Here is a 25,392-nt window from a genome sequence, read left to right on the forward strand (position 1 = left end):
CCAGGTAGTGATGCTTTTATGTATCATTAATTATATACCCTGTTTTCATCTGCTTACATTCATAGAAAAATGAAAATTCTTAGTTTTTTTCAAACAATCATTTTTTTTTTTCTCTATCTGCCTCTCTAAACATAAGGAACAGAAAATTCTTTCCTACTTACCCCTGGAAATCAATGACAGGCTCCTAAGATTCTCTTGAAGGAAGACCGGATCGTTGTTGGTATATCTTACGCTGGTGGTGACGGTGAAATGGGATTTGAGTTCATTCTCTACAACCCTCCATAACTCATCCACTCCATCCCAGGAGGAAGTCCCGAAGTGACCTCCAAACATGCCAATGTGTTTCCAGTCCAGGTAGTGGAGGCTTTTCTGGAGGACATCACTGACTCGGTGCATGGATGGCACGAGGTTCACATAGGTGTCATACAAGAAGTTGTTCTCCAGTTGCGCTGTTTGTCCAGCAAAGTCAAACATGGGGATGTTCCACTCAGAAGCCAGCAAACCAATAACCTTAAAGTAACCAAAGGGATGTCTTTCCATAATTGAGTTTTGTTACTATCCAACTCCACTATAAAATATCTGCCTCAACTTTGGATTCAGTGAGTCTATGGGTCATACTGAACCATCTCTTTTGGAGTACTGATAACGTCTTAGGTCCAACTTGATGATGCAAAATCTCAGAAAACAATAGTAGCAATAGCTAGCATCTCATTTTAGAGCTGAAAACGTGGGGGCACAGAAATGGAACTTACAAAACGAGCAAGTAGTAAACCTTGGAATTCAGGTAGTGTGATAGCAGAGCCCACACTCATAGGTACTACTTACTTTTTTTAGTTTTTCTTAATGTGTTCCTTATTCATTTCTCATTCGTTTTCCACTATAAACCTACTATTTACAGGAAACTTCAGAGACCTTCCTCTTAAAAAAGATCTTGAGATCAATTATTACAGGAGTTAAGACATGTAAAAATAGCTGTAGAGTTAAATATGCCCTTCAACATTTATAGACAATAGATTTAGAGGAACTTAGGGAAGTAAGAAATTGCTTCTAATTTGGGAATTAGGGATGTGGATATTGAGGGTAGAGGGATAAAGACAGGCTCCATGGCTTTTGAGCTTGACTTTGAAGAATGGGTAGGCTTTGTTAGTCAAATGGGGAATTCTAGGAGAGATTAAGATTCAAATTCAAATGTAAACTAAACTCTGTAGCACCCACTAATAATAGTTCTGCAGGATTTTTGAACATGAACACTGTACTGTCTATTCAGCCTTGCATCTACACCTGTAAGAGCACAAGATCCCAAGGATGTTAACAAAGCTAGTCTCATTAGCTAAACCAATACAAATCATTCATTTCTCTCATTTTCTTGCCTTAGCTTATGGCAATCTGTTATGCACACCAAAGGGAAACCTACACAGATATTTTTCTACTTAAAGTTGTGTTCAGTTTCTTCTGAACCACATGGCTGACAACGTTAGTGTGAATAATGAGTTCATATCCAACAGCACCAGGGCCAAACAATCCACGGTTTTTTTAGTGAACATCAACAAGTTAGTGAGTGAACTAACAATTCTTGACTTGTGAGGATTTCTTTAAAGAAAGTGTTAATTGTTTTCATCGCATGGTCTGGTTACATTTTAAAGAAATGGTACCCAAGACTTGACACAGTTATTGTTTATAATAATGCCATCCAAGTCAAAAGATTTTTCAACTCTATACCATCACTTTAAGGTCACCCTTTCCAATGGAAACTCAGAAGAACTTCTTAGAAGGCTGTATATTCTACCTCTGTGGCTTCTGGGCATGCTGGTCCAAACGAGGGAGAAATCTCTTCTTTCTGGACCTGGCTGATGGAAAGAGCAAGAGACTCCTTGGCACCACAGGTTGAGTTGATGTAAGTAAACTCCTAGCTGAAATTTCCGAAGTCCACCAGCTCGGAGTTGATCTTGTCCATGGCAGTCTGGAGGCCACCACCCAACCTTTGCACACTGAATGGATGGGAGATGTTTCAGGGGGCCTAAAAACCCACAGTGAGTTTAGCAGCCTCAAGCCATGTCATCAGCACACTGGCAAAGAGCATCAGAACTAGTGTTGGGTGGCCAACATGGCATGCAACCCCCAAACAGAGCCCAGATCTGACTGAGGGCTTAGCACCTGTCCTGGGAGCCATGAATGGTGTCTAATACCTGGATCACTGCAGAACTCTGAGAGGCTCAGCCTCCTGACCACTTGTGCCCAGAGCTTAAATAACAGTGCAAAGTTCCCTGAGGACCACAGCTTGTATTCTCTTCAATGCTGTTAATTAATCAAACTCTTCCTTTCCAGAGACTGTCCTAACACATCTAGAAGCAGCAGTATTGAGGAAAGAGCCTGGGGCAGGGAGGTGATGTGGCCCTGGTCATTGATCCAGTGGTACCACTGTCCAACTTCGTGTTTCTTGACAAGTCACATAACCCCAGATCATCTCCAACCCCCAGGCCCTTCTCCCCTAGTAAAATATGAATCATGGGAGCCATTCAAATGTAGACAGATGGTCTAGGATTTAATTCTGACTCCATCACATGTAGTTATGTGATCTAGGACATGTTACTTCCCTTCTCTATGGCTTCATCTCCAGATCCACAAATTGGGGATAAAATTTAATGAAATCTTCTTCAGCTGACAAGGTAAAGATTAAAAGAGATCATACAAGTCCAGTTGTTGGTACAACATCTCAGCAAAGAGAGCCACTTTGTCAGTGTCAGATGATGGTGGTGGTGGTGAGAAGGATGATGGGGTGATTGATGATGTTGATCATGTAATGATGGTCATTATTTCTGAATCCATCTTATAAGAAATTTTCCTAGAATGAGTGGTTATGAAAGAGTTTACTCACAACTGGCACAGTTGACATCCCTCACCTTGGTCTAGAGACCATGGGAAGGTTACTGGCAAATAAATACTAATTCTCCCTCTACACAGATCAGGGAAAAGAGCTGAGGACAGTTCTTTACTGAATAATTATGTATGAAGTATGAACACTTCGCTTGTAAAGAATCATATTATATTAAGCATTAATATTACGGGGATGACAAGACTCTTGGGAAGCCATTTTTATCCCCAGGTAAGATGACCTAGCCACCAACCAGGTAAATGCACATCAGTGTAAAGAATTCAGCTCAGTTGCTCAGTTGTGTCTGAGTCTTTGAGACCCCATGGACTGCAGCACACCAGGCTTCCCTGTCCATCATCAACTCCTGAAGCTTACTCAAACTCATGTTCATTGAGTTGGTGACACCATCCAACCATCTCATCTTCTGTCATCCCCTTCTCCTCCCACCTTCAATCTTTCCCAGCATCAGGGTCTTTTCCCAGGAGTCAGTTCTTTGTATCAGGTGGCCAAAGTACTGGAGTTTCAGCTTCAGCATCAGTCCTTCCAATGAATATTCAGGACTGATTTCCTTTAGGATGAACTGGTTGGATCTCCTTGCAGTTCAAGGGACTCTTAAGAGTCTTCTCCAACACCATAGTACAAAAGCATCAATTCTTTGGCACTCAGCTTTCCTTATAGTCCAACTCTCACATCTATACATGACTACTGGAAAAACCAAAGCTTTGACTAGACAGACCTTTGTTGGCAAAGTAATGTCTCTGCTTTTTAATTTGCTGTATAGGTTGGTCATAACATTTCTTCCAAGGAGCAAGTGTCTTTTGATTTCATGGCTGTAGTCACCACCTGCAGTGATTTTGGAGGCCCCCAAAAAGTTTGTCATTGTTTCCATAAAGAATTCAAATACGACTAAAATGGATTTTCTTTTGGACCCTTGCAGGGTGGGAGCTGGCAACTCCCACTCATCTCAGGATCATGTATTTTAACACAGAAGACTCGCTATGAATCTCAAGGCTTGATCTGAGGACCACTTACATCAGCCTCTTATGGTTAAAAAGACAGATTCCAGGCCTCCACTCCAGATCCTATGAACCAGATGCCTTGAGTTTACTCTAGGAATCTGCATTCAACAGATGCTCATATACTCCTAAATACACTAGTGCGAGAAGCTCTGAGACAGTCTAAAACGAGAGAGGTCAAGAATCACCATTAACTATTCACTACTTAATTTCCCTCAGTAGCAAATTCCCAGCATGGGATTACTGAGCTTTAGCTCTGATCTGCTTCAGAGGGCATTTCAAAACCCCTGGATTAGGGGGAGTTGCTTTTCTCCAAACCAAATTCATCATCGCTGCTTCTGCACTGAACTTCAGATTCTCTCTCCTCTTCTAGGACAACTTGGTGTCAACTTGCTACACCTTAAAGATTAAAGTCTAAATTCTTTAAAGTCTGAGTCTAAGGACTCCCTTGCTCTAATCACAGGCAGAATTCCATGAATCTTTTTGGCTCAAATGCTTACCAGATGTAAGTAGGTTTGGGTAAGTCAGTTAAATCTGTGCCTGAGTTTTGTCAACTTCAGAAAGAGCTGAACAATATCTATCTCAGAAGGATGTTGTAAAGGTGTTGTGTGATGACATAAGTACTTAGCACAGTGCCCCACACTTAGTAGGAACTCTGTAAAGAAGCACGTCTACAGGGCATGTCAGGGCATGTCATTGCATAAGGCAGGGTCTCGAGACCAGGATTCTGGGAACAATATTATATGATATACTCCGTGTCCCCTCTCTCCCACTATCACATACAAACTTCTTAAAATGGGTATTCCCACTCTGGATAATTTGAGATTCTCTGGGATTATAGATTGCCTTCCCATAAGAAACCTTCAGGCAGATGACGGCATGTGTTCCTCTTTGGAGCCTCAGATCCAGGACACTGTTGCACCGGTAAGCATGCAAATTATTATTAATCGTAAGTATTTTTGTATTAAGCATGGTCAAAACTAGGAGAAAATGCCAATGGCGTTCAGTGTTGGTGAGAATTTAAGAAACAGACATACACTCCTCATAGGAATGTTGATTGATAGCAGTTCTCATATACATCTTTGACCCAGAAATTCCAATTTGGGGGATTTATCCCACCGAAACAAGAGCATATGAGAGCATATGATAAGATATAACCACAACACTTTTTAAAAAGACTTTAAGAATTTTTTTTGATGTGGACCATTTTTAAAGTCTTTATTGAATTTGTTACAAAATTGCTTTGTTTTATGTTTTGGTTTTTTGGCTGCGAAGCATGTGGGATCTTAGCTCCCAGACCAGGGATCAAACCTGCATCCCCTGCACTGGAAAGTGAAGTCTTAACCACTGGACCATCAGGGAAGTCCCCATAATGCTTTTTTTTTTTTTTTTTTTGACAGTCAAAAACTAGATACATCCTCCATGTTCAACAGTAGAGGCCTGGAAGAGTAACATGGAGTGAATTCATATGACTGTGGAGAGAGCAGTCGTTACAAATGATGTTTTAAATGTTCATTTATTGACTCAGAAAGATAGTCACAACTAAGAGAGGAAGCACACTTTAAAACAACATGAACAGTATTCCATCTTTTGTTGTCTTTTTTAAAAGCACATAAAGTTGCATAAAAAAGATTATATGCATCAAGCCAATAAAAACTCCAGGTGACAGGAATTATGGGGTGTCTTTTCTTCTTTTTGCATAATTTTCATATTTTTTTATCTTCATGTCTTTGCAATAAGGAAGACAAGGGAAAGTTTTAATTAAAAACAAACCTAGACTTGTATTTGCAGAGTGACATCACAGTGGATTAAACCGTCTGGATTTCTGCACCAGCAGAACTTCACGTTGGTCTGGGCCTGCACGTCTCTGCACTTGGCTTATGCTGTGCTCAGCTCAGTCCCTTCTGCGTCTCCATCGCCCTCAGAGGGAGAGAGACGTGAGGGTCTGGGTAATGGTGAGCATCATCTGGGAACCGTTGTCATGGTAACAGCCCTCCCCTGTTTGTACCAAGTGCTTGATTGGCAAGAGTGGCAAGGCCTGAGGTTAAAACCAGCCTAAGGAGATTTGTAGGGACTGTGGCTGCTGGAGAGGGCACACTGTTGTCCACTTTGCTTCTTCAGCCCTGCCCTTTTCTAGGAGATTCTTAGGCTTGTAAGTTACCAGTGCTGTGGTGGTACATAGGGGAGGTCACGTTGTTTCACCCCATGATGCTTTGGAATAGAAGTAATCTGTGCTTGGCTCCCGGAGGTGCAGAGCTTGGTTCCCTATATTAGCACTTTGATTCCCAGATACTTTTATCTTATCTCTCTTTCCTGAAAAGATTGTTACTGAGGGAGGATTCTTTCTTCCTAATATATAGTTTCCTCACTGCTGACCAGCTGGGCCATAAACCAGATATAGGGCCAGCTGTTCACATGCAAGATCAGATATGATTAGCTGTTTCCAGGGTGATGGGGCTGGCTTTTTTCTACCTGCCCTTCCTCCCCTCCCACTTGCCCCTCCCTCCCTTCAATCTATAAATCTGTGGCCTGATCTGATCCTGTTTAGAAAAAAAAATGAAAGGCTGGGTTGTAACTTCTCCAGAAGGTGAGAAATAGAAAAAGGTGTCTGGCCCACTCAGAATACAATAGAGTGAGCCTGGAGTTTCCCACCTTGAGGGAAAGAGAAGAGAGAGGCAGGCATCCCTGGAGGCTTTCCGGAGTGAATAAGACTGGATCTGACCCTCCGTTTTCTTTTTCTTTTTTAATGTTTTATTTGTAGAGGCTTTATAGCATATTTTAAAGTTTGTTTTTTTTTTTTTTCTTTCAAGCTGCGCTGAGTCTTCAGGCTTTTCTCTAGTCGCAGCCAGCGTGGGCGGGGAATGGCGCCTACCGTCTAGTTGAGATGCGCGGACTTCTCTTTGCGGTATCCTCTCTTGTAAAGGCTTTAGAGCACAGGCTCAATAGACGTGGTGCATGGGCTTCGTTGAATGTGGGATCTTCCCAGATCAGGGATGGAACCCGCATCTCCTGCATTGGCAGGCAGAGACTTCTCACCTACCAGCTTCTTGTCCTGAAAGTCTAGGAGTCTGATGGATTCATAATTAACCCAGTACTCCATGCCAGTGATGCAACAGTTTCTTTCTGGGTCTTGCTTAGAGGTTCCTATCTTGAAGGTCTAGTCCACCAAGTACCAACCATCCTACAAGTAAGTGTAAGTCAAAATTGTTCTCACCTGCTGGGGTGTGAGCTTCAAACTTCCCTATTATGTTCTCAGTGCTTGTAAATAGTTGTGATGAAGTCAAGTAAAAAGAATCTCCAGGTAAGTAAATATTTAAACAGCTGTAGGACAGTGGAGTAAAGGTTGACTTTGTATAAAGGGGAGATGTGTTTCTTAGGTTGCAACAAAAGGCAATTCCTTGAATCCAAAGCCTCTCCTTTAGGTAATCGTGCACATACTACTCCCCAGAGGCCAAGGATGGGGCACTGGCCTTGGTTTTCTGATGAGAACATGCTGCTTGTTTCTGAAAAGGTTTGGGTTGTCCTAAGTGGCGCTAGTGGTAAAGACCTTTACCCGCCTTTATGCAGGGGACGTTAAGAGACACAGGTTCGATCCCTGGGTCGGGAAGATCCCCTGGAAAAGGGCATGGCAACCCACTCCAATATTCTTGCATGGAGAACCCCATGGACAGAGGAGCCTAGTGGAGTACAGTCTGTAGGGGCACAAAGAGTTGGACACGACTGAAGCAACTTAGCAGGCACACATAGCTGATTCACGTTGGTGTACAGCAGATACTGACACAACTTTGTGAGGCAATTATCCTCCAATTAAAAATTAATTCATTAATTTTTAAAAATGAATGTGTTCTTGCCTTACTTCATCTCTCTCTGGGGATTATACCCACCTTTGACCCATAAGAAGGACATGCTCCGCTATCTGAGCCAATCGGAGGCCTGGGTAGCACCTGGCTTGTCATCTGGGCGCCATCTCTCTGGTACGCAGCCATCTAAACCCAGCAGGATGTCCCTGCGGCTCCCCACCCTCTTCAGCTTCTGGTCTGGAGAGACCAGAACCCCTCCCACTTCCTGGCGTTCCTACTTTGTTTGTGTTAAAAGCTCCCAAACAGCTCCCTAGCCACGCACTCAGGGTTGTTCTCCCACGCTGTGAGCCCAGGGAACCAAGGCTGCAAAGCTGAGGACGCTGTCCTTAAAGCCTTGGCGAGAGGACAACTGTAAGATGCCCCACCCAGAGTACTGATACTCTTGTCTGAGATTTCTCCACACTGCCCTGTAAGAGGCAGTGTAACAGAAATGTTGAGAGCACAAGTTTTTGCAATAAGACTTAGGCTGGTTGTGATGTTTTGTACTATATGAACCTTCAGTTCAGTTCAGTCACTCAGTCATGTCCGACTGTTTGTGACCCCATGAACCACAGCACACCAGGCCTCCCTGTCCATCACCAACTCCTGGAGTTTACCCAAACTCATGTCCATTGAGTCATTGATGCCATCCAACCATCTCATCCTCTGTCACCTCCTTCTCCTGCCCTCAATCTTTCCCAGCATCAGGGTCTTTTCAAATGAGTCAGCTCTTTGCATCAGGCGACCAAAGTATTAGAGTTTCAGCTACAACATCAGTCCTTCCAATGAACACCCAGGACTGATCTTTAGGATGGACTGGTTGGGTCTCCTTGCAGTCCAAGGGACTCTCAAGAGTCTTCTCCAACACCACAGTTCAAAAGCATCAATTCTTCGGCACTCAGTTTTCTTTATAGTCCAACTCTCACATCCATACATGACTACTGGAAAAACCATAGCCTTGACTAGATGGACCTTTGTGGACAAAGTAATGTCTCTGCTTTTTAATATGCTATCTAGGTTGGTCATAACTTTCCTCCCAAGGAGTAAGTGTCTTTTAATTTCATGGCTACAGTCACCATCTGCAGTGATTTTGGAGCTCAAAAAAATAAAGTCAGCCACTGTTTCCACTGTTTCCCCATCTATTTCCCATGAAGTGATGGGACCAGATGCCATGATCTTCATTTTCTGAATATTGAGCTTTAAGCCAACTTTTTCACTCTCCTCTTTCACTTTCATCAAGAGGCTCTTCAGTTCTTCTTCACTTTCTGACATAAGGGTGGTCTCATCTGCATATCTGTTATTACTGATATTTCTCCTGGCAATCTTGATTCCAGCTTGTGCTTCATCCAGCCCAGCATTTCTCATGATGTACTCTGCATATGGAGAAGGAAATGGCAATCCACTCCAGTACTATTGCCTGGAAAATCCCATAGACAGAGGAGCCTGGTAGGCTACAGTCCATGGGGTCGCAAAGAGTCGGACACGACTGAGCGACTTCACTTACTTTTTCACTCTGCATATAAGTTAAATAAGCAGGAGGACAATATACAGCCTTGACATACTCCTTTTCCTATTTGGAACCAGTCTGTTGTTCCATGTCCAGTTCTAACTGTTGCTTCCTGACCTGCATATAGGTTTCTCAAGAGGCAGGTTAGGTGGTCTAGTATTCCCATCTCTTTCAGAATTTTCCACAGTTTATTGTGATCCACACAGTCAAAGGCTTTGGCATAGTTAATAAAGCAGAAATAGATGTTTTTCTGGAACTCTCTTGCTTTTTCCATGATCCAGCGGATGTTGGCAATTTGATCTCTGGTTCCTCTGCCTTTTCTAAATCCAGCTTGAACATCTGGAAGTTCACAGTTCACGTATTGCTGAAGCCTGGCTTGGAGAATTTTGAGCATTACTTTACTAGCGTGTGAGATGAGTGCAATTGTGCGGTAGTTTGAGCATTTGTTGGCATTGCCTTTCTTTGGGATTGGAATGAAAACTGACCTTTTCCAGTCCTGTGGCCACTGCTGAGTTTTCCAAATTTGCTGACATATTGAGTGCAGCACTTTCACAGCAGCATCTTTTAGGATTTAAAATAGCTCAAATGGAATTCCATCACCTCCACTAGCTTTGTTCATAGGGATGCTTCCTAAGGCCCACTTGACATCACACTCCAGGATGTCTGGGTCTAGGTGAGTGATCACATCATTGTGATTATCTGGGTCGTGAAGATCTTTTTTTGTACAGTTCTTCTGTGTATTCTTGCCTCCTCTTCTTAATATTTTCTGCTTCTGTTAGGTCCATACCATTTCTGTCCTTTATTGAGCCCATCTTTGCATGAAATATTCCCTTGGTATCTCTTAATTTTCTTGAAGAGATCTCTAGTCTTTCCCATTCTATTGTTTTCCTCTATTTCTTTGCATTGATTGCTGAGGAAGGCTTTCTTATTTCTCCTTGCTATTCTTTGGAACTCTGCATTCAAATGTGTATTATATCTTAAACTTTTTATTTTATATTAGAGCACAGTTGGTTAACCATGTTGTAATAGTTTCAAGTGTACAGCAAAGTGATTCAGTTAGACATATACAACTATCTATTCTTTTTTCAAAGTTTTTTTCCCCATTTAGGTTATATATAATATTGAGTAGTTACCTATGCTATGGGCTTCCCTGGTGGCTCAGCTGGTAGAGTCTGCCTACAATGCGTGAGACCTGGGTTCGATCCCTGGGTTGGGAAGATCCCCTGGAGGAGGGAAAGGCTACCCACTCCAGTATTCTAGCCTGGAGAATTCCATGGACTGTATAGTCCATGGGGTCACAAAGTGTTGGACATGACTGAGTGACTTTCACACACACACACCTGTGCTATACAGTAGGTCCTTATCAGTTACCATTTTACACAGAGCAGTGTGTAATAATAGCAGTTTTATAATAAGGAACTATTGTGTCAGTCAAGAAAATCATGACTTCTGTTGAATGAATGCTATATAAACTCAAAGAAACAAACTGATGCTGCTATAGAACCCAGAGGAACAAATGAAAGATTTCATTGTCTCCAAGAACACCCAGAGCAGGTATAAACGTGTTCACTGCTAACATCAGGTAATATCTCTTTTTGTTTATATGGTATAGGCATTAGGCCAGAGGATCTTTGGTCTAAATTAGTGTCCAGGAAAAATAGAGCATGAGTCACTTATGTAGTGTTAAAATTCCAAGCAGAAATATTTAAAAATTAAAAGCAGCAAATAAGATTGATTACTTAGTTTATTCAAAATGTTATCAATTCAACACATACTCCATATTTTAAAATTTGAGATTTTATGTTATTTGCTTCATAATAAGTCTCCGAAATTTGGTGTATTTTGTACTTAAGCACATCTTAATTCAGACTTTCTTTGTTACAAGTACTCAGTTGCCACCCGGAGAGACTGCTTACAGTATTGGACAGTCCACGTCTGAACCTTCACTCTGAGCTATGCGTCTAATCACCTGGGAGATAGAGATGTTTTCTATGGGGCTGTTGGTTCTGGGAATTCAGAGCCAGAGCCTCTCTGAGGACCTTCTCACTGTTCATCTGACTCTTAATTGCTCTTGCCTATAAAGGAGCAAGTTGTCTGTGTCACTGTGTTCCAACCTTGTTGACGTGACCCTGAGAATAATAGTTTTATATGATGCACTGAATCCCCTACGTGGGGCCATACAGTACATACTGGTGTGCTATGGTTTGCCGGTTGGGAATCTCAGATCCAAACTTGCAAGGCAATCTGCACCCTGAGGGTTGTCTGGGGGAGGGAGGCAAGCTTTTTATTGCAATCTGTGCAAAAACCATTCTTACCAATCAAGTGCTCAATCTTAAGTAACACCTCCTTCCCACAAAGAATGAGCAAGTGGCCTCATGAGCTCAGGTGCCCAAGCTGTTGCTGTCAGCCACTTGAGTTGAGCAAAACAAGCTCCTCCAGCCCCTGAGCCTTGGGGTCATCTTGTCCCATGTGGTTGACAGTGGGGCCCAGAAAAGCACTGTGGCCACTCCCAGAACAGCAGACAACAAAGCAGAAAGAGCTGGGGATGGCACAGCTGAAAGATGTGACCCACTGACACCCTGCCCCCAGCCCCACCCAGCGCCAGCCCAGCCCACCTTCAGCTGAGTGAAGCAAGGCTTTGTGTGGGAAGTGAACTCAGCCTCAGGAAGCACGTCCAGGAAGGTGGGAAGCCCTTCAGAGGAAGGGGAAGGGAGCCATTGTTCCACCCTGGGCATCAGGTTCTCCTTCCTGATGGTGGCCATTGGGCTTTCCTTCTTCTAGGCCAACGGTTCTTGATTCTCTTTGAGACACGAATCAGAGTTCCCAAGAGGAATGCATGTATAAACAAATGAGACTGCACAGGTTACATGGAATTAGTTCAGTTCAGTTCAATCACTCAGTCATGTCCAACTCTGCAACCCCATGGACGGCAGCAGGCCAGGCCTCCCTGTCTATCACCAACTCCCGGAATTTACCTAAACTCATGTTCATTGAGTCAGTGATGCCATCAAACCATCTCATCCTCTGTCATCCCCTTCTCCTCCTGTCTTCAATCTTTCCCAGCATCAGGGTCTTTTCAAATGAGTCAGCTCTTCACATCAGGTGGCCAAAGTATTGGAATTTCAGCTTCAACATCAGTCCTTCCAATGAATATTCAGGACTGATTTCCTTTAGGATGGACTGCTTGGTTCTTCTTGCAGTCCAAGGGACTCTCAAGAGTCTTCTCCAACACCATGGGATGATTACATGGAATGAGTCATCCTTAATCAATGTACTTGGGCTATGGACTCAGGACTACCTGAACTCAAAATCTGCCTTTCAGACTCTGCCAACTCGTAGCCACGTGCCTTGAGTGAGTTAACTTGACCTCCCTTAGCCTTCCCTCTTCTGCAAAATGATAATAACTTCTTCATTGGACTGCTGTAAGATTAAATGAGGTATTGCAGACAGTTCAGCCCAGCAGGGCCCCATGGGAAGTGCTCAATAATATTCACAATCATTTCAAAGGCCTTGGGAACGGAGTTGACCTGGGAACCTAAGAGTGCTCCCCTGATGGTGTACTCTGAGTGCCACTAGCCTTTTGAAACCTCAGATAACCAAGGAAAAGGTAGGTATGGAATTCTGATAATCAGAATAGTCAATTAGGGCAACTTTGTCAAGTTGAGGGAACTTTGTCCCTTCCTTTTCACATCTCAGTGGAAGGGAAAACTTCAAAGTTAGCTCTGCCATGTGGGAAGCTAAAGGTTAATCCATCACAGCTTACATTTCATCCAATTTGTACCATTGCACCCTCTGCCCTGCTGTCCAACTGACTCCTGGGAGGGACATGACATCTCTTTCCTGTCTGATTCATCAGACAGGAGTTAACATGAATAGGTTCAGCCTATAGCTCTAGGATTCTTCCCACTCCAGTATTCTTGCCTAGAGAATTCCATGGACAGAGGAGCATGGCGGGCTACAGTCCAGGGGGTCGCAAGAGTTGAACATGACTGAGCAACTAAACCACCACCATAGCTCTAGGACTCTGCTTCTCTTTATTCTTGGGTCATGTTGCCTGACTTCTAAAGTCTTAGATTAGCAGTTGAAACAGCCTCAGATCTTTCCTTGATAAGTGTTTGCCAGGCACCACATGTCTCAGCTACTCCACCCGTCCTGTGCCGCCCCTTCTCATCTCCAGCTTCCTTCTTTGCCCTCCCTCGGAATGCCGATGGTGAGCATTGTTGAGCGGCTATTCCGGAATCTGAACCCAGTGAAGTCTTCTAAAGCAGAGGAGCCAGAAATGCAAGATGAGTCATCTATGTTCTGAGGGCAGAGGCTTTATTCAAAGGAGAAATTCCACTTTAAAAATATAGGAAACCTGGTTTCTACTTCCAATGACCTGCCAGCCCTATCACATGAGGTATCTTGGCTGTTTCCAGACTGTGTTACAAAACTCTGGACTGTTGGCTTCTGGTCTTCTCCAACTGTTGTAAATGAGATGTGTGGTTCCTTTGTCCCTACAAAAGGGAAAATAGTGTACACCGTTCCCCTCCTGCTGACCAGAGCAGCGAGCGTGTGTGTCAGAAATACAGCTATTGGGTCAGACTCCTTGCCTCGGACACCTCACCCTTGAAAGACATAAAACAATGAAGATTTGCACTTTTTAGAGGCAATGGGATGCCTGGACTGGCAAGGGGCTTGGTTTTTATTGATTTCTCAACGCAAATGGCTATGTGAAGGGAGGGACACGTGGAGGGTGTTGCAGAGCATTGTCGAACATGTGGATTTTTGAAGAAAGAGGCTGTAGGAAACCATAGTTGAGCGTGAGACAGTGTGGTCTGCTAAGTAGTGGAAGCCTGGGTTCGGGACTCCCCTCTCCTACTAAACTGATGACTCACCCTTGCTGGCTGCTTCATCTTTTGGGGTCTCGGGTGCCCTGGAGAATAAAGTTATGGTTGTTAGATCAGGGGGTGCCCCTTCCACACCCACACTCATACCCACATGGGTCATCCAGCTAGGATGCCAGCGCTGATTTACATAAAGCAGGGTGAGAGGCGACACTTCCTGCTAGTGTCAAAGCACCCTCCAGGTCTCGGCCCCTCACTGGGCTTGAGCATCACCTCTCTTCTAGGGCACGTCACGAGTTCCACTCTGCGTCAAGTTGTCCTCCCAATTATAGGGTCACCAGAGCCAAAATGGCCCAATGCAGAGTTCTTTTTAACAGTCCAGTAGTTGAGCCCATGGACGATGGGGTGGCTGCTTGGAGCAGTGGTGGTCCAAGTGTGTCCCCCAATCAGCAGCCTCCACATCACCTGGAATTGTTAGTAATGCAGATTCTAGGGCCCTGACCCAGGCCCACTGAGTCAGAAACGCCAGCATGGGCCCAGCCATCAGCATAACACGCTCTCCAGGGAACTATATAGCTCCCTGGGGTTTGGGAACCACTCAGAGCATCGTGCTCTCAGGCAAGTGTGGTGTCAGCAGGTGTTCAGTGGGTTGCTACTTAACTCAAGTTGACATTACCCCAATCAAATGAGAATCCTGCCCCCAGTTCCTATTGAACTATATCTTTGTCTAAGCTACCTCTTAGAAGACTTTTTGTTTCAGGTCCCAGGTCAGGCTTAGGGCTGCGGGGCAAGAAGTATGTCTGTGGAATTAATGTGCCGACAACCTAGATGAGATTCTGGCCACCTGAGACCTCTTACTATTAATGAGGACTTGACGACTCCTCCAGGCCGAGTCAGCAGGAAGTGGTGTTACCTTCTGATTTAGATATTGGCCACCTGACCAAATTCAGCGAGCAGAAACCTAATGCAGCATTTCCACGAATTTCTGCAGGCCTGATACTCAGAAAGCATTCAAGTATTTGAGGTCTGCCTGTGGTGAAATGAACGTTTAGCAACAAAGCAGCCCCATACAAAGGTCCTGTGTGGTGGTCTGTGGCTCTGGGTCAGGTCCGGCCTTAACTGCTAACCGACTGCATGATGCTGGGTGATTTTTTTTTTCACCTGAAAAGGCCTCATTGGCCTCACCCATAAAATAGAGATTGCTCTCCAGAGTTGCTTGCGTGCCCATCCAGCATTTTTGCGTAGTGATGATGCCTTGCAGTCTCGAAGATTTTGGACTGGAGACTGATGACGAGTGACTTTAAAATGGAAAGAGAGAGGAGGACAGGCTGAACTGTGATGCCTTAGCAACCCTGCTTCTTCAGTGCTCGCTCAGCTGTGGGTGGTGCAGGCTGTACCCATCATTCTGGGTTCTAAATCCGACCCAGCTATGCCTATCCCTCTGTCTAGATTCTAGAGTGACTTGAAAACATTGTAATTCACTAATTTCCTGTCGTAGTATTTCCAACCATATAGAGAATGTTCCAAAAGTCTTAGACTAGTTTTGTGCTTTAATAAACTCAAGTGTCAATATTAAATTGAAAAAAAAAAAAAAAAAAACATTGTAATTCTAGAGGGGTCACCAGCCCATTCCAGAAGATGGCTTATCTCTAAAAGACAGACCTCTGCTTATCCGAATCTTAAAGTTATAACTGGAGCCACTTAGAGTGGTGTCTCAATTTTCTCTCCCCCTAAAATCAAGGAGCACTTTCCCCCTCTTAGAGGAAACTAAGTTTTCCCTCTAAGGTTACTTAGACCTTCCTCTTCCTATCACAATCTCAGGGATTCTGCCCAAAAATGAAGATGCAAAGCCTTGTTTGCCTCCTCCTCTTCCCCAAGGTATGGGCTTTATAAAAGGTTTTGCTTGTTATAAGTTAGCTTTCTGACCTGAGAACTCTCTCTCTCCCTTTCATTCTCTTTCTCTCTCCTTCCTTTTCTTCCTCTAAAGCCTATTGCATAACAATCTCCTGTTTTAACCTTTTGCCAAATCCTACACTTCTCACTGCCAGAGGTTACTGTGCAAATGTTTGAATAGGTAATGTCTACCTTTGAACCTCTATTGCAATAGGTTCAAAGGTTCCATGAAAGCTGGTTAGCCACTCTCAGTACGATACACATTGGCTTCAGGTGTGGTCCCGACTCCAGCGCTAAGGAAAAGGCAGAGGCTCCTGAATGTTGTGCTGAACCAGAACAGACAGCTGTGAGGGGCACATTTCCTGGAACCCAGGAGTGAGCAGACTCTTACAAGGTAAACTGCAATAATGCTACCCGCTCTATAGCTTATATGATATGGGATAGTAGAGATGGGGGTAACTGGGGAGAAAAAACTTGGACGTTTTTCTCAGCCTAAGGCTCTTTTACAAGATGAAATAGCATTTGTTTGCATAGTGATCTTAGTTGACCTGCATGGGAGGCAAAAAAAATCAGCTGCAAAAGGGGAGTGGAGACATGGAAGGAATCTGAACTGCTAGCAGGAAATGGACTTGGAAGAGAGAGTGGTTGATTTCACTAAGTGCAAATAAAACAGACTTAAAAGCTTTAAGGGTTATAGCCAAAGCCAAGATGTAGGTCTCCTTCATCTTCCATTTTGAAATGTCTGTATGATTGGAAAGGCCATCGGACAGCTGCAGCCCCTCCCGTTTGGAAGGAAGCAGGGAAGGGAACCCTTAGCAGACTTGCTGTCCGATGCTGGGGTCTGTACTAGATGTGTGTTATACATTGGCTTATTACCTCCTGTAAGGTAAGGGGGTATCATTCCCATATCACAGGTGAATAACATGCCTCTGGGCTCTTAAACAGCTCGGCCTGCGCTGCATAGCTAAGAGGAGGTGGGGCAAGAATCTGAGTCCTGATCGGTTTGCTGCCTGATGCAGAATTCTTGAGTGCTGTGAAAACTGTCCATCATTCCCTCAAAATTTGGCAGTGTCCCTGGTGTGTGTATAGGATTGAACAAGAATGCATCTCCAGGTGCTAGAGCTTTAGAACCACCCAGAATCTTCCAAACTTGAGCGTTTGATCCTGGAGAAAACCATCTTCTCCTGGTCCTAAGCTCTTCGTCTGGTTGGTAAAAGAAGAAAGCACCCAGGGAAAAGCCCAGCAGCATTGAATGGCTGAGATTCGACACCCATTCTCCCATCCTCTGCTTTTTGCTGGAGGGAGCTACCCCTGGGGAGATGAGCTTGGAAACTTAGCAAAGACAAGTGTTCCTCCAGCCAAGAGATGAACCCAAATATGGAAAGGCGGTGGGGGGGGCACCCTCATCCTAACCTACTTCAGCTTTCTTCCATGTCTAAAGTGGGATCCTGTGAGGTCAAGGGACCAGCTCCTATGTTCCCTGATATTGGGGCGTAGCTCACTCTGGTTTTTCTGGTTGGAAGCTTTGAGGAACTCCTCTGTGTAGAAAGGGAATCCTAATACATCTCTAGTGAAGACCGGGGCTCTTGTTGGTTTTACGTTGAGCCTTCTTAAAGGGACTGAGGTTGGGGGAAAGTGCTGCTTAATTCTGGGGTGTCTGAGAGGTGGTGGGGAGAGATAGGGTTGGGAAAGGGTAGGAACCTCGTTTTTTTCTGCCTTCACATCTGAGAATAGAAACTCCCATGCCCTTCTGTAGCCACAGCAATAGGTGAATCTGATGAGACTACTATGCGTCCTGATGCCCTGAAGACCAGTCCTCAAGACGCTTTCAAGGTGTCTTCACATTCAAAGCAATTTTGATAATAATTGTTATTGTTTAGTCACTACGTTATGTCCAACTCATTTGCAACCCCATGGACTGTAGCCCGCCAGTATCTTCTGTCCATGGGATTTCCCAGGCAAGAATACTAGAGCGAGTTGCCATTTCCTCCTCCAGGGGATCTTCCCAACCTAGGAATCCAACCTGTGTCTCCTGAACTGCAGGCAGATTCTTAACCAGTGAGCCACAGGGAAGCCCCTTTTATAAAAATATCAAGAAGTAGTCTGCCTTTTCACTGCTGTTGTCTCACGAGTGTACAGTGAAGTTTTTCAGAGGCTCCTGCGAGATGCAGGGTCAGTCTGACAGCTAATGGCATACGTGCTTGTGGGTTCCTGATTTTACAATTTCTCAGATTTTATCTGGGAGGTGACGGTGCGAGCTGCAAACATTTTTAATTAAACATTGGAGGCCTGAAGAGGATGTGTCAGAGGAAACAGACTCTCCGCGCTGTCCCTGTGGTTCTTGATGTGCTTGTTTTGCTGGCTTTTTCAGCACAGCTCCAGGATCTGAGGCAGGCAAGAGGGGACTGGGGAGAGGTGACAACATGCACGGCTGGCCAGCAGAGCTGGCTTCCAGGTGTCCACATGGTCCTGGGAAGGATGTGAGGGCCGAGGTGCCCTGTGGTTGGACCTCATTGTCCCAGGAATCCAGCATGGGTCTCACCTCTCTGACAAGGGTGGTCTGCGAGGGGCACCTCCATCATCTCCGTCTGGTTCTCCGTCATCAGGCAGACAGAGCATGAGCTGTGAATGCAGGCTGGCTGCTGTATCAGCCCTCAGGGACTGCCAGTTAAGGCTCTGAAACCCAGCCAGAGGAGCTTTGGCGGCTTTTCTCCTTCTGGTCAGAACACTTCCACTTTCTGTTGTGAAAGAAAAACCAGGAAGTGAAGTCCCCGAGCACGTTAGAAGCCCGCTGTGTCCTGACTCCTGACTCAGGGCAGCTCAGACTCGGGGCTGACGGCTTGGAACCAGAGATCCTCAGCCTGCAGGGATGCTCTGAAGCCCCCCTGACCCTGGAGGAGCTGGGGTGAGGGGTGAGGACTCGCAGCAATTCATTTGCCAGGACTCACAGGCACTCAGAGCCAGGAGGCTCCACTCACTGGGAGCACCAAGAGATGTGGTCCCCTCACAGGGTAAGGGGGCAGGGGTATTTGGCAAGGGGTCTTGTGGGTGTGGGGCAGTAGCCTGGGGGGCATCCTGACCCCCAGCTCTGGGGAGCTTGGAACTTCCTGTGTCCCAAGCACGCGTCGGCACTTGCTTTCTCCCCGGTCTCTGAAGGACTTTTTTAAACCCTTCTCATCAGGAAGGTCAAGGGGGAGGAGGAATGTGGAGCAGGAATTGGTTTTCTTTTCTCCTGCCTCTCTTGGGGAAGGGAACCAAAACCCAGACCCCTTTTTGAGGGCCTGAGGCTCTGCCTACAGCTCCCCTGGGCTGCGCTAGGAGGGAAGAGAAGAGCACTACTGAGTCATGTTTGACTCTTTGTGACCCCATAGCATGCTAGGCCCCTCTGTCCATGGAATTTCCCAGGTAAGAATGCTGGAGTGGTTGTCATTTCCTTCTCCAAGAGATCTTCCCAACCCAGGGATCTGGGCTGGAGGGTGCCCTCAATTTTCCTGATGGATTTTGAGATCTTCCGAGGGGAAGAGCTGCTAGATGTGTGACAGATGGAATGAATGCTTTCTGGATGAAGCTGAGTCTGTTTTAAGGGGTAGGGCCACAAGTTGGCCTTCAAGGAGTGAGTGTTGGGAAGGGATTTCATTATTGGAGCTTACTCCCTTCTGTGGGTATCTGTCTTTTTGGTTATTTGAAAAGCAGGATTGAATCTAAACTCTGATTTGTAGGTAATTAGTAGTCTTCAAAAGTAATTAAATTAAGCTAAATTTAATTTAATTTAAAAATAAAAGATTGATCCGGTTAAAAATTTTTAAAAGGAGTCATTGGTTTGGGGGATACTGCCCTCTGTATTCCAGCATGGGAGTTACTTTATGGTTGTTCCCTCCAATTGATAAATATTTGAGGTTGAACACTGAATAGTCTTGGAAGAGACGTCATATAACTTCTTGTAAGTATCACTTATGCAGTTGGCACAAAAAAAGGAACAGAACCAGAAATAAAACAAGAGTCACAAATAATTATAGAACAGACAGGCAATAGAGCTAAGTAACGTAGATTATATGAAATAAGATGCAGGTCGGGGTGGGGAAGTCTGACAGAATGCAAGGCAGGCACACCCCAGATAAACATAGTCCAATTCAATCCCTAGGTAGGGAAAATCTCCTGGAGAAGGCAATGGCAACCCACTCCAGTACTCTTGCATGTAAAATCCCATGGACGGAGGAGCCTAGTAGGCTACAGTCTATGGGATCACAAAGAGTCAGACACGGCTGAGCAACTTCACTCATTCAATGTAATATTGTTTTGTTTTGTTTTTTTTCCTAAATATTATCCAGACCAAACAGGATGCTTCAGCCAAGTATATTTGTTGAGGTCCTGACCTAAAATAATCTTTTATCCGAGTCATATTCTAACTCTCTGGGGGCAATGACACCTAAAATAATATCAGTGTATCATTGAATGCCTGAATGCTAAACATGCAGGGGGAACTCCAGATAAAAGAAGTGGGCTGGGTGTTAGGGAAGGAGAAAGTATACAGAAACGAAGCGAGAGAGGGAAGAGGAAACCAGTTAAGCACCAGATCATCATGGGTACTCTGACATTAAGACAATATTAGGAGATAGGTGGTGAAGGGAGTAGGCTCAGAGAGGTGAAGCCAGCTGTCAACTGGAATTGAAGCTACAGTCCATATGATGCTAAAAGACATGTTCCATCCACCTCTGTGTGGAGTTAGCCCTTCTTTGGATTTCCTAGATATTTTCATTTGTAAAAAGATTCTTATGTATGGTGACCTAGGTGGTAGGTAGGTAGGTAGATATTGACTTCATGTATCTATTAGAGACTTTTTAGGTTGACATTTTTCTAGAATGCAAATAGTACAGCTATCATTCATTGACTATTTACTGTGGGGGCAGTCCTGTGTTTACTGTTTTATGGGGCTTTCATCTCCTGATCTTCAAAAACAGTCCTATGAGGTAGGTATGTGTTTTTGTAGATGGGGAAACCAAGACAGAACAAACTGGATACAGTATGAAAAGACTGAGTGGAATCTGGCTCATTTAGTTCTGAGGGCAAACTCTGCCTCCATTTCTGATCAGTCTAGTTTAGTGCATGGACCTAAGAGCAACAAACTAGGAGAAATTTCTTTTCTGCAAATCCTCCCACTTCACGTCCATGGAAATGGAAAGCAGATTGATGGGTGGTTGCCAGGGATGGGGAGGAAAGAAGAGTAACTGCTTAATGGGGAGAGGATTTCCTTTGGGGATGACAAAAGTGTTTTGAATCTAGACAGAGGTGGTTGTACAACATTATGAATGTACTAAGTGCCCACTGAATTGTTTACTTTTAAGTGGTTCATTTTATAAAGTTACATGATTGCACCACCCTCCCTTCAAAAAAAAACAACTCCCACTTCTTGGCAGGTGAATTCCTAAACCAGGATTTGGAGATTTCTCAGAAATCAGGAATGTGATTTCTGTTTCTGTCTGTCTCATATGCCTGGCCAGCAGATAAACTGACTCCCATTTGCGCTATGACCTCAGGTGACCCACGTCTGGAAACATCCTGCCGGGGTGACGTGTCTCCAGCAGCCCTGAGGTCAGCATTCGCTTTTACTCTCTCCACACCCTGCTGTAGACATATCCTGGTCTGTTTCTTCCCCCATGTAACTGTGCATCCTGAGATCAGAAATGCACTTCTCATTCCTCCCCTGGCACAGAGCCTGGTATTTCCCAGGCTCTTAATTCATGTCATTAATATAAATAAGAGCTTTGAAGTGCAGAAGGTTAGGCAGCCCTTGGACTGCTGTTGCCAGGCCATGGTACCCACCCTCTGTTGGGGAGCTGGTCGTAGATCTCTGGGTTTCTCCATGGGTCATTCTACTCTAAGAAGTTGAGGTGGCTGTGGGAGGATGCAGGAGTTTCACAAGGCTGAGAGAGACCTTGTGGCCTCCAATTAGAAATCCTCTGTTTGAAGGCAAATGAGGAGATGGTAATACATTTGCATATAAGTCGAAGGGTAATTACAGTACAAAGTTCATGATCAACTTTTCACTTTGGGGACATCTAAAAATAGAACATCTGATATTGACAAGGAGTTGGAAAACGAGGTAAGTGGAAGAGGGAAAAAGGAAGCTTATCTTCACTGAGGGCTTCCCATGTCCCAGACAGTATACTGAAAGGTTCATCCAGAGCAAGGATACTAATCTGCCCCTTCTGGAGTGCAATGGAGGGAAACTGATGCTCAGTGACATTAAGGAACTGTCAAACAAGGAGAAATCAAACAGGGCCACCTATCTGGTAGATGGTAGTGCTGATACTCAGGTACCTGGAAAGGATAGGGCCTTAAAAGTTTACCACTGGAGCTGAGACTTTGGGGAATAAAGCTGCTTGTTTGCACGTTGCCTTTTCATTCTGTTCATGGGGTTCTTAAAGCAAGAATGCTGAAGTGGTTTGCCATTCCATTCACCAGCTGACCATGTTTTGTCAGAACTCTCCACCATGACCTGCTGTCTTGGGTGGCCCTACATGACATGGCTCATAATTTCATTGAGTTAGGCCAGGCTGTGGTCCATGTGATCAGTTTGGTTAGTTTTTCTGTGCTTGTGATTTTCTGTCTGCCCTCTAATGGATGAGGATAAGAGGCTTGTGCAAGCTTCTTGATGGGAGGGACTGGCTGTGGGGAAAACTGAGTCTTGTTCTGATGGGCAAGGCTGGGCGGGGTTGTGTTCCCTCCCTGTGGTGTGGCCTGAGGCCACTTGCACATTGAATCTGGTGAGCCCTGACCATTGGCCCAACCAGTAGTGTGAAGACTAATTCTGCAAAGAGGCCTCTTTCCCAACCTCTTGTGTCAGCCTGTCTTTATCCTGGCCTGCAGTGACTTAGTCCTAGCACTTTGTTCAGCCTATCTTTGTACAGGCTCTTATCAACTCCAGTGGATGGTACTGGCTCTGCTGACCTCCACGCTCTCATAATTCACTTGATCAGCAATAAGCTTGGGAGGCCTTTGGAAATGTTTACTGAAGCAAGGCTTTCCTTGGGGTCGGGCTGCTGGACTGTGACTTGTTTGGAAGCGCAGTAGTAGATCAAAGCTGACTGAGTTGATCTGAGATCCAGTGGGATTTGTCACCGCCTGTCACCAGGTTATGAGTGGCTCAGCAACTCTTCTATACTATTCTCATGGACTGAGGTAAGATGATTTTGGCATTGACTTAATGAGGGCTTTCCTGGTAAATTCTACCCAACCCAGCTGGCCAAGGTTGGCACCCCAAGGCTCTCTGGCGTTCGGGAACTGAATGACTCCTGTGCTGCAGTGTCTATATCAGGCCCCACTGTCTTATTCAGTCATTTGGAAGCCTTTTCTCTTTCCCTCTCAACTAAAGTCAGATTCTCTACCCCTCCTCAGAAGTGCCTCTTCACCATTCCCCTTCATTCACCCTTTTCCTTCATGCTTGTCCTGCTCTTGTGTCTCCAACCATGCCCCATCTCTCACCCAACATCTGGGTATTCCTCTTTCTCTCTTCCCCAGAGGTTTATCCTGCCTAAAGTGGTGACCACTCTCGCCATGGAAGAGTGGATGGAGAGTCACAGACAACAGTGGAGAAAGATGGTTTGGTGACAGTGACCCTGGTTGGGATCTTAGTTGGGATCTTAGCAGCCATCGGCTTCCTTTGTGGGGTGGTCGTCCTTGATTGACCTTGGACAAAAGGCTATTGGCAATAAAGCCAGGAGATCAAGGACCACACATCCTTGAGGAGCTAGTGCTCCTTGGAGGTACCTCCACCGTCTCCAGTCTACACTGGCTTCTCCTTCAAATTCATTAGCTCATCTTCCACACTGCATCCTTCTATAAGTGCTTTTAGTGTTTAGTCCCCAGAGGGCAGGAGCTGCGTCTTCTAAGTCTTTGGCCCTCTGCACATGGCACAATGCTGAATACACATGGCACATTGCTGGGTATACACCAGTGTATACAAACAAGATCTTAGTTTGCCTTATTCAAAGGAAATGATATGTAAATTTAAAGTACAGAGGATAAATGTATCTCTTGCCACACACACACTTGGTCCAGTTCCACAGATGCTCCCAGAGCCGGGATACATTTCACAGAACACTTGTTTCCCACCTGGGGAAGTGGCTTTATCCCCTGATGGACTAGGAACTCTGAATGAACTTTCCCCATTGCTGAACCCACTGCTTGGCACACAGTAAGTATTTGAATACTTGCAGGATGAATGAAACTTGACCTCACTCAGGTCAGGCTGTTGAGTGTTGCCCTTGCTATGGCAGGAAGTCCCAGATGTGGCATTTCTGAAGAGGGCTAGGTGACTCTGCCCCCATCCCTACCTGCACTCCCTGCCCCACTGGGCATAGGCGACTGTCATGTTCAATGCTGGGTTGAATTTTGCAAACTGTTTCCTCCCCCAGACCACCCCCCTCAACCCTGCCCTTCTCTGAACTTGTGACAATGGTGAGCAAAAGGGGAGGATGACTCTCTGGCACTCTGCTGCTGCTGCTGCTAAGTCGCGTCGGTCGTGTCTGACTCTATGTGACCCCATAGATGGCAGCCCACCAGGCTCCCCCATCCCTGGGATTCTCCAGGCAAGAACACTGGAGTGGGTTGCCATTTCCTTCTCCAATGCATGAACGTGAAAAGTGAAAATGAAGTCGCTCAGTCGTGTCCGACTCCTATTGACCCCATGGACTGCAGCGCACCAGCTCCTCCGCCCATGGGATTTTCCAGGCAAGAGTACTGGAGTGGGGTGCCATTGCCTTCTCCCCCTGGCACTCTGGGTTAAGACAATCTCTGCCTAGGGGTGCTTGCAGCCCAAGTTGTCTCCTGAGCCCCAGGAAACACTCAAGACCCAAACCCAAGGACAGAGCAGATTCAACTCCAATACAATAGCTTTTCTTGTGCCATTTGGCAGCAGAGACATCTCCAGTGTGTATGCATTGCAACCGTGAGGATTTGTTTACAGTTAGTGGGCCAGGGGACCTGTCCCAAGGCCAGCCCTCCCCTTCTCTCTGCCAGCTGCCCAACAAACTGGAACTGTTGGGTATGGCCTGGGAACTGGGCTAGGAAAAGCAAGGTCTGGGAGACTGGTATATCTGTCCTGTTTTAATTATTTAAGTGCTCACAGAATCTTTCCATGGCTGGAAAAGACTTCTTCACTGTCTTTGGGGATTTAACAGGGACCCCATTTGGTAATGGTGTCTTCCTGCTTGACCCCACATGAATAATCCTGTGGAAGGGAAAAAGAGGCCCTTTCCTGTCTGCCTGGGGACATCCCTCCCCAACCAGCCCTGTGTGGAGAAGGCTAGAGGCTAGAGCCAGGCAGTGGCCTGAGCACCTGGGCGCTGGTGAGTGGCTGGGAAGTTATCTGTAGTCTTGTAGTCAGAATGTTACGCCAGCCTCTATTCTCAGCAACTGCTGAGAATGATGCAAGATGCAA

At 45.3% G+C, this 25,392-nt stretch overlaps 1 protein-coding gene and 1 pseudogene across 12 annotated transcripts in view; one reads left to right on the forward strand and one right to left on the reverse strand.

The window, feature by feature from the left end:
• Positions 1-2,170, reverse strand: part of LOC147344341 (guanylate cyclase 2G-like) — a 51,249-nt pseudogene extending 49,079 nt beyond the window's left edge.
• A 14,027-nt stretch (positions 2,171-16,197) lies between these two features.
• ACSL5 (acyl-CoA synthetase long chain family member 5) overlaps positions 16,198-25,392 on the forward strand; it is a 51,446-nt gene continuing 42,251 nt past the window's right edge. For 2 of the 12 annotated variants that reach the window (XM_086379028.1, XM_086379036.1), the window contains exons 1-2: positions 16,198-16,347; positions 21,488-21,542. Coding sequence is in view for 1 of the 12 variants with exons in the window: in XM_086379033.1 (XP_086235159.1) it covers positions 18,947-18,964 (18 nt within the window). In the remaining 11 variants the exon portion in view is untranslated. Of the gene's footprint in view, positions 16,348-18,710; positions 18,965-19,145; positions 19,359-21,451; positions 21,543-25,392 lie in introns of those variants that run through there. The other 10 variants (XM_086379031.1, XM_086379037.1, XM_086379029.1 and 7 more) reach the window with 6 other exon arrangements.

The sequence above is a fragment of the Bos grunniens genome, chromosome 26 (genome assembly GCF_055505025.1).
Source record: "Bos grunniens cultivar Pamir isolate PY7600 chromosome 26, Bosgru_T2T1.0, whole genome shotgun sequence".
NCBI lineage: Eukaryota > Metazoa > Chordata > Mammalia > Artiodactyla > Bovidae > Bos > Bos grunniens.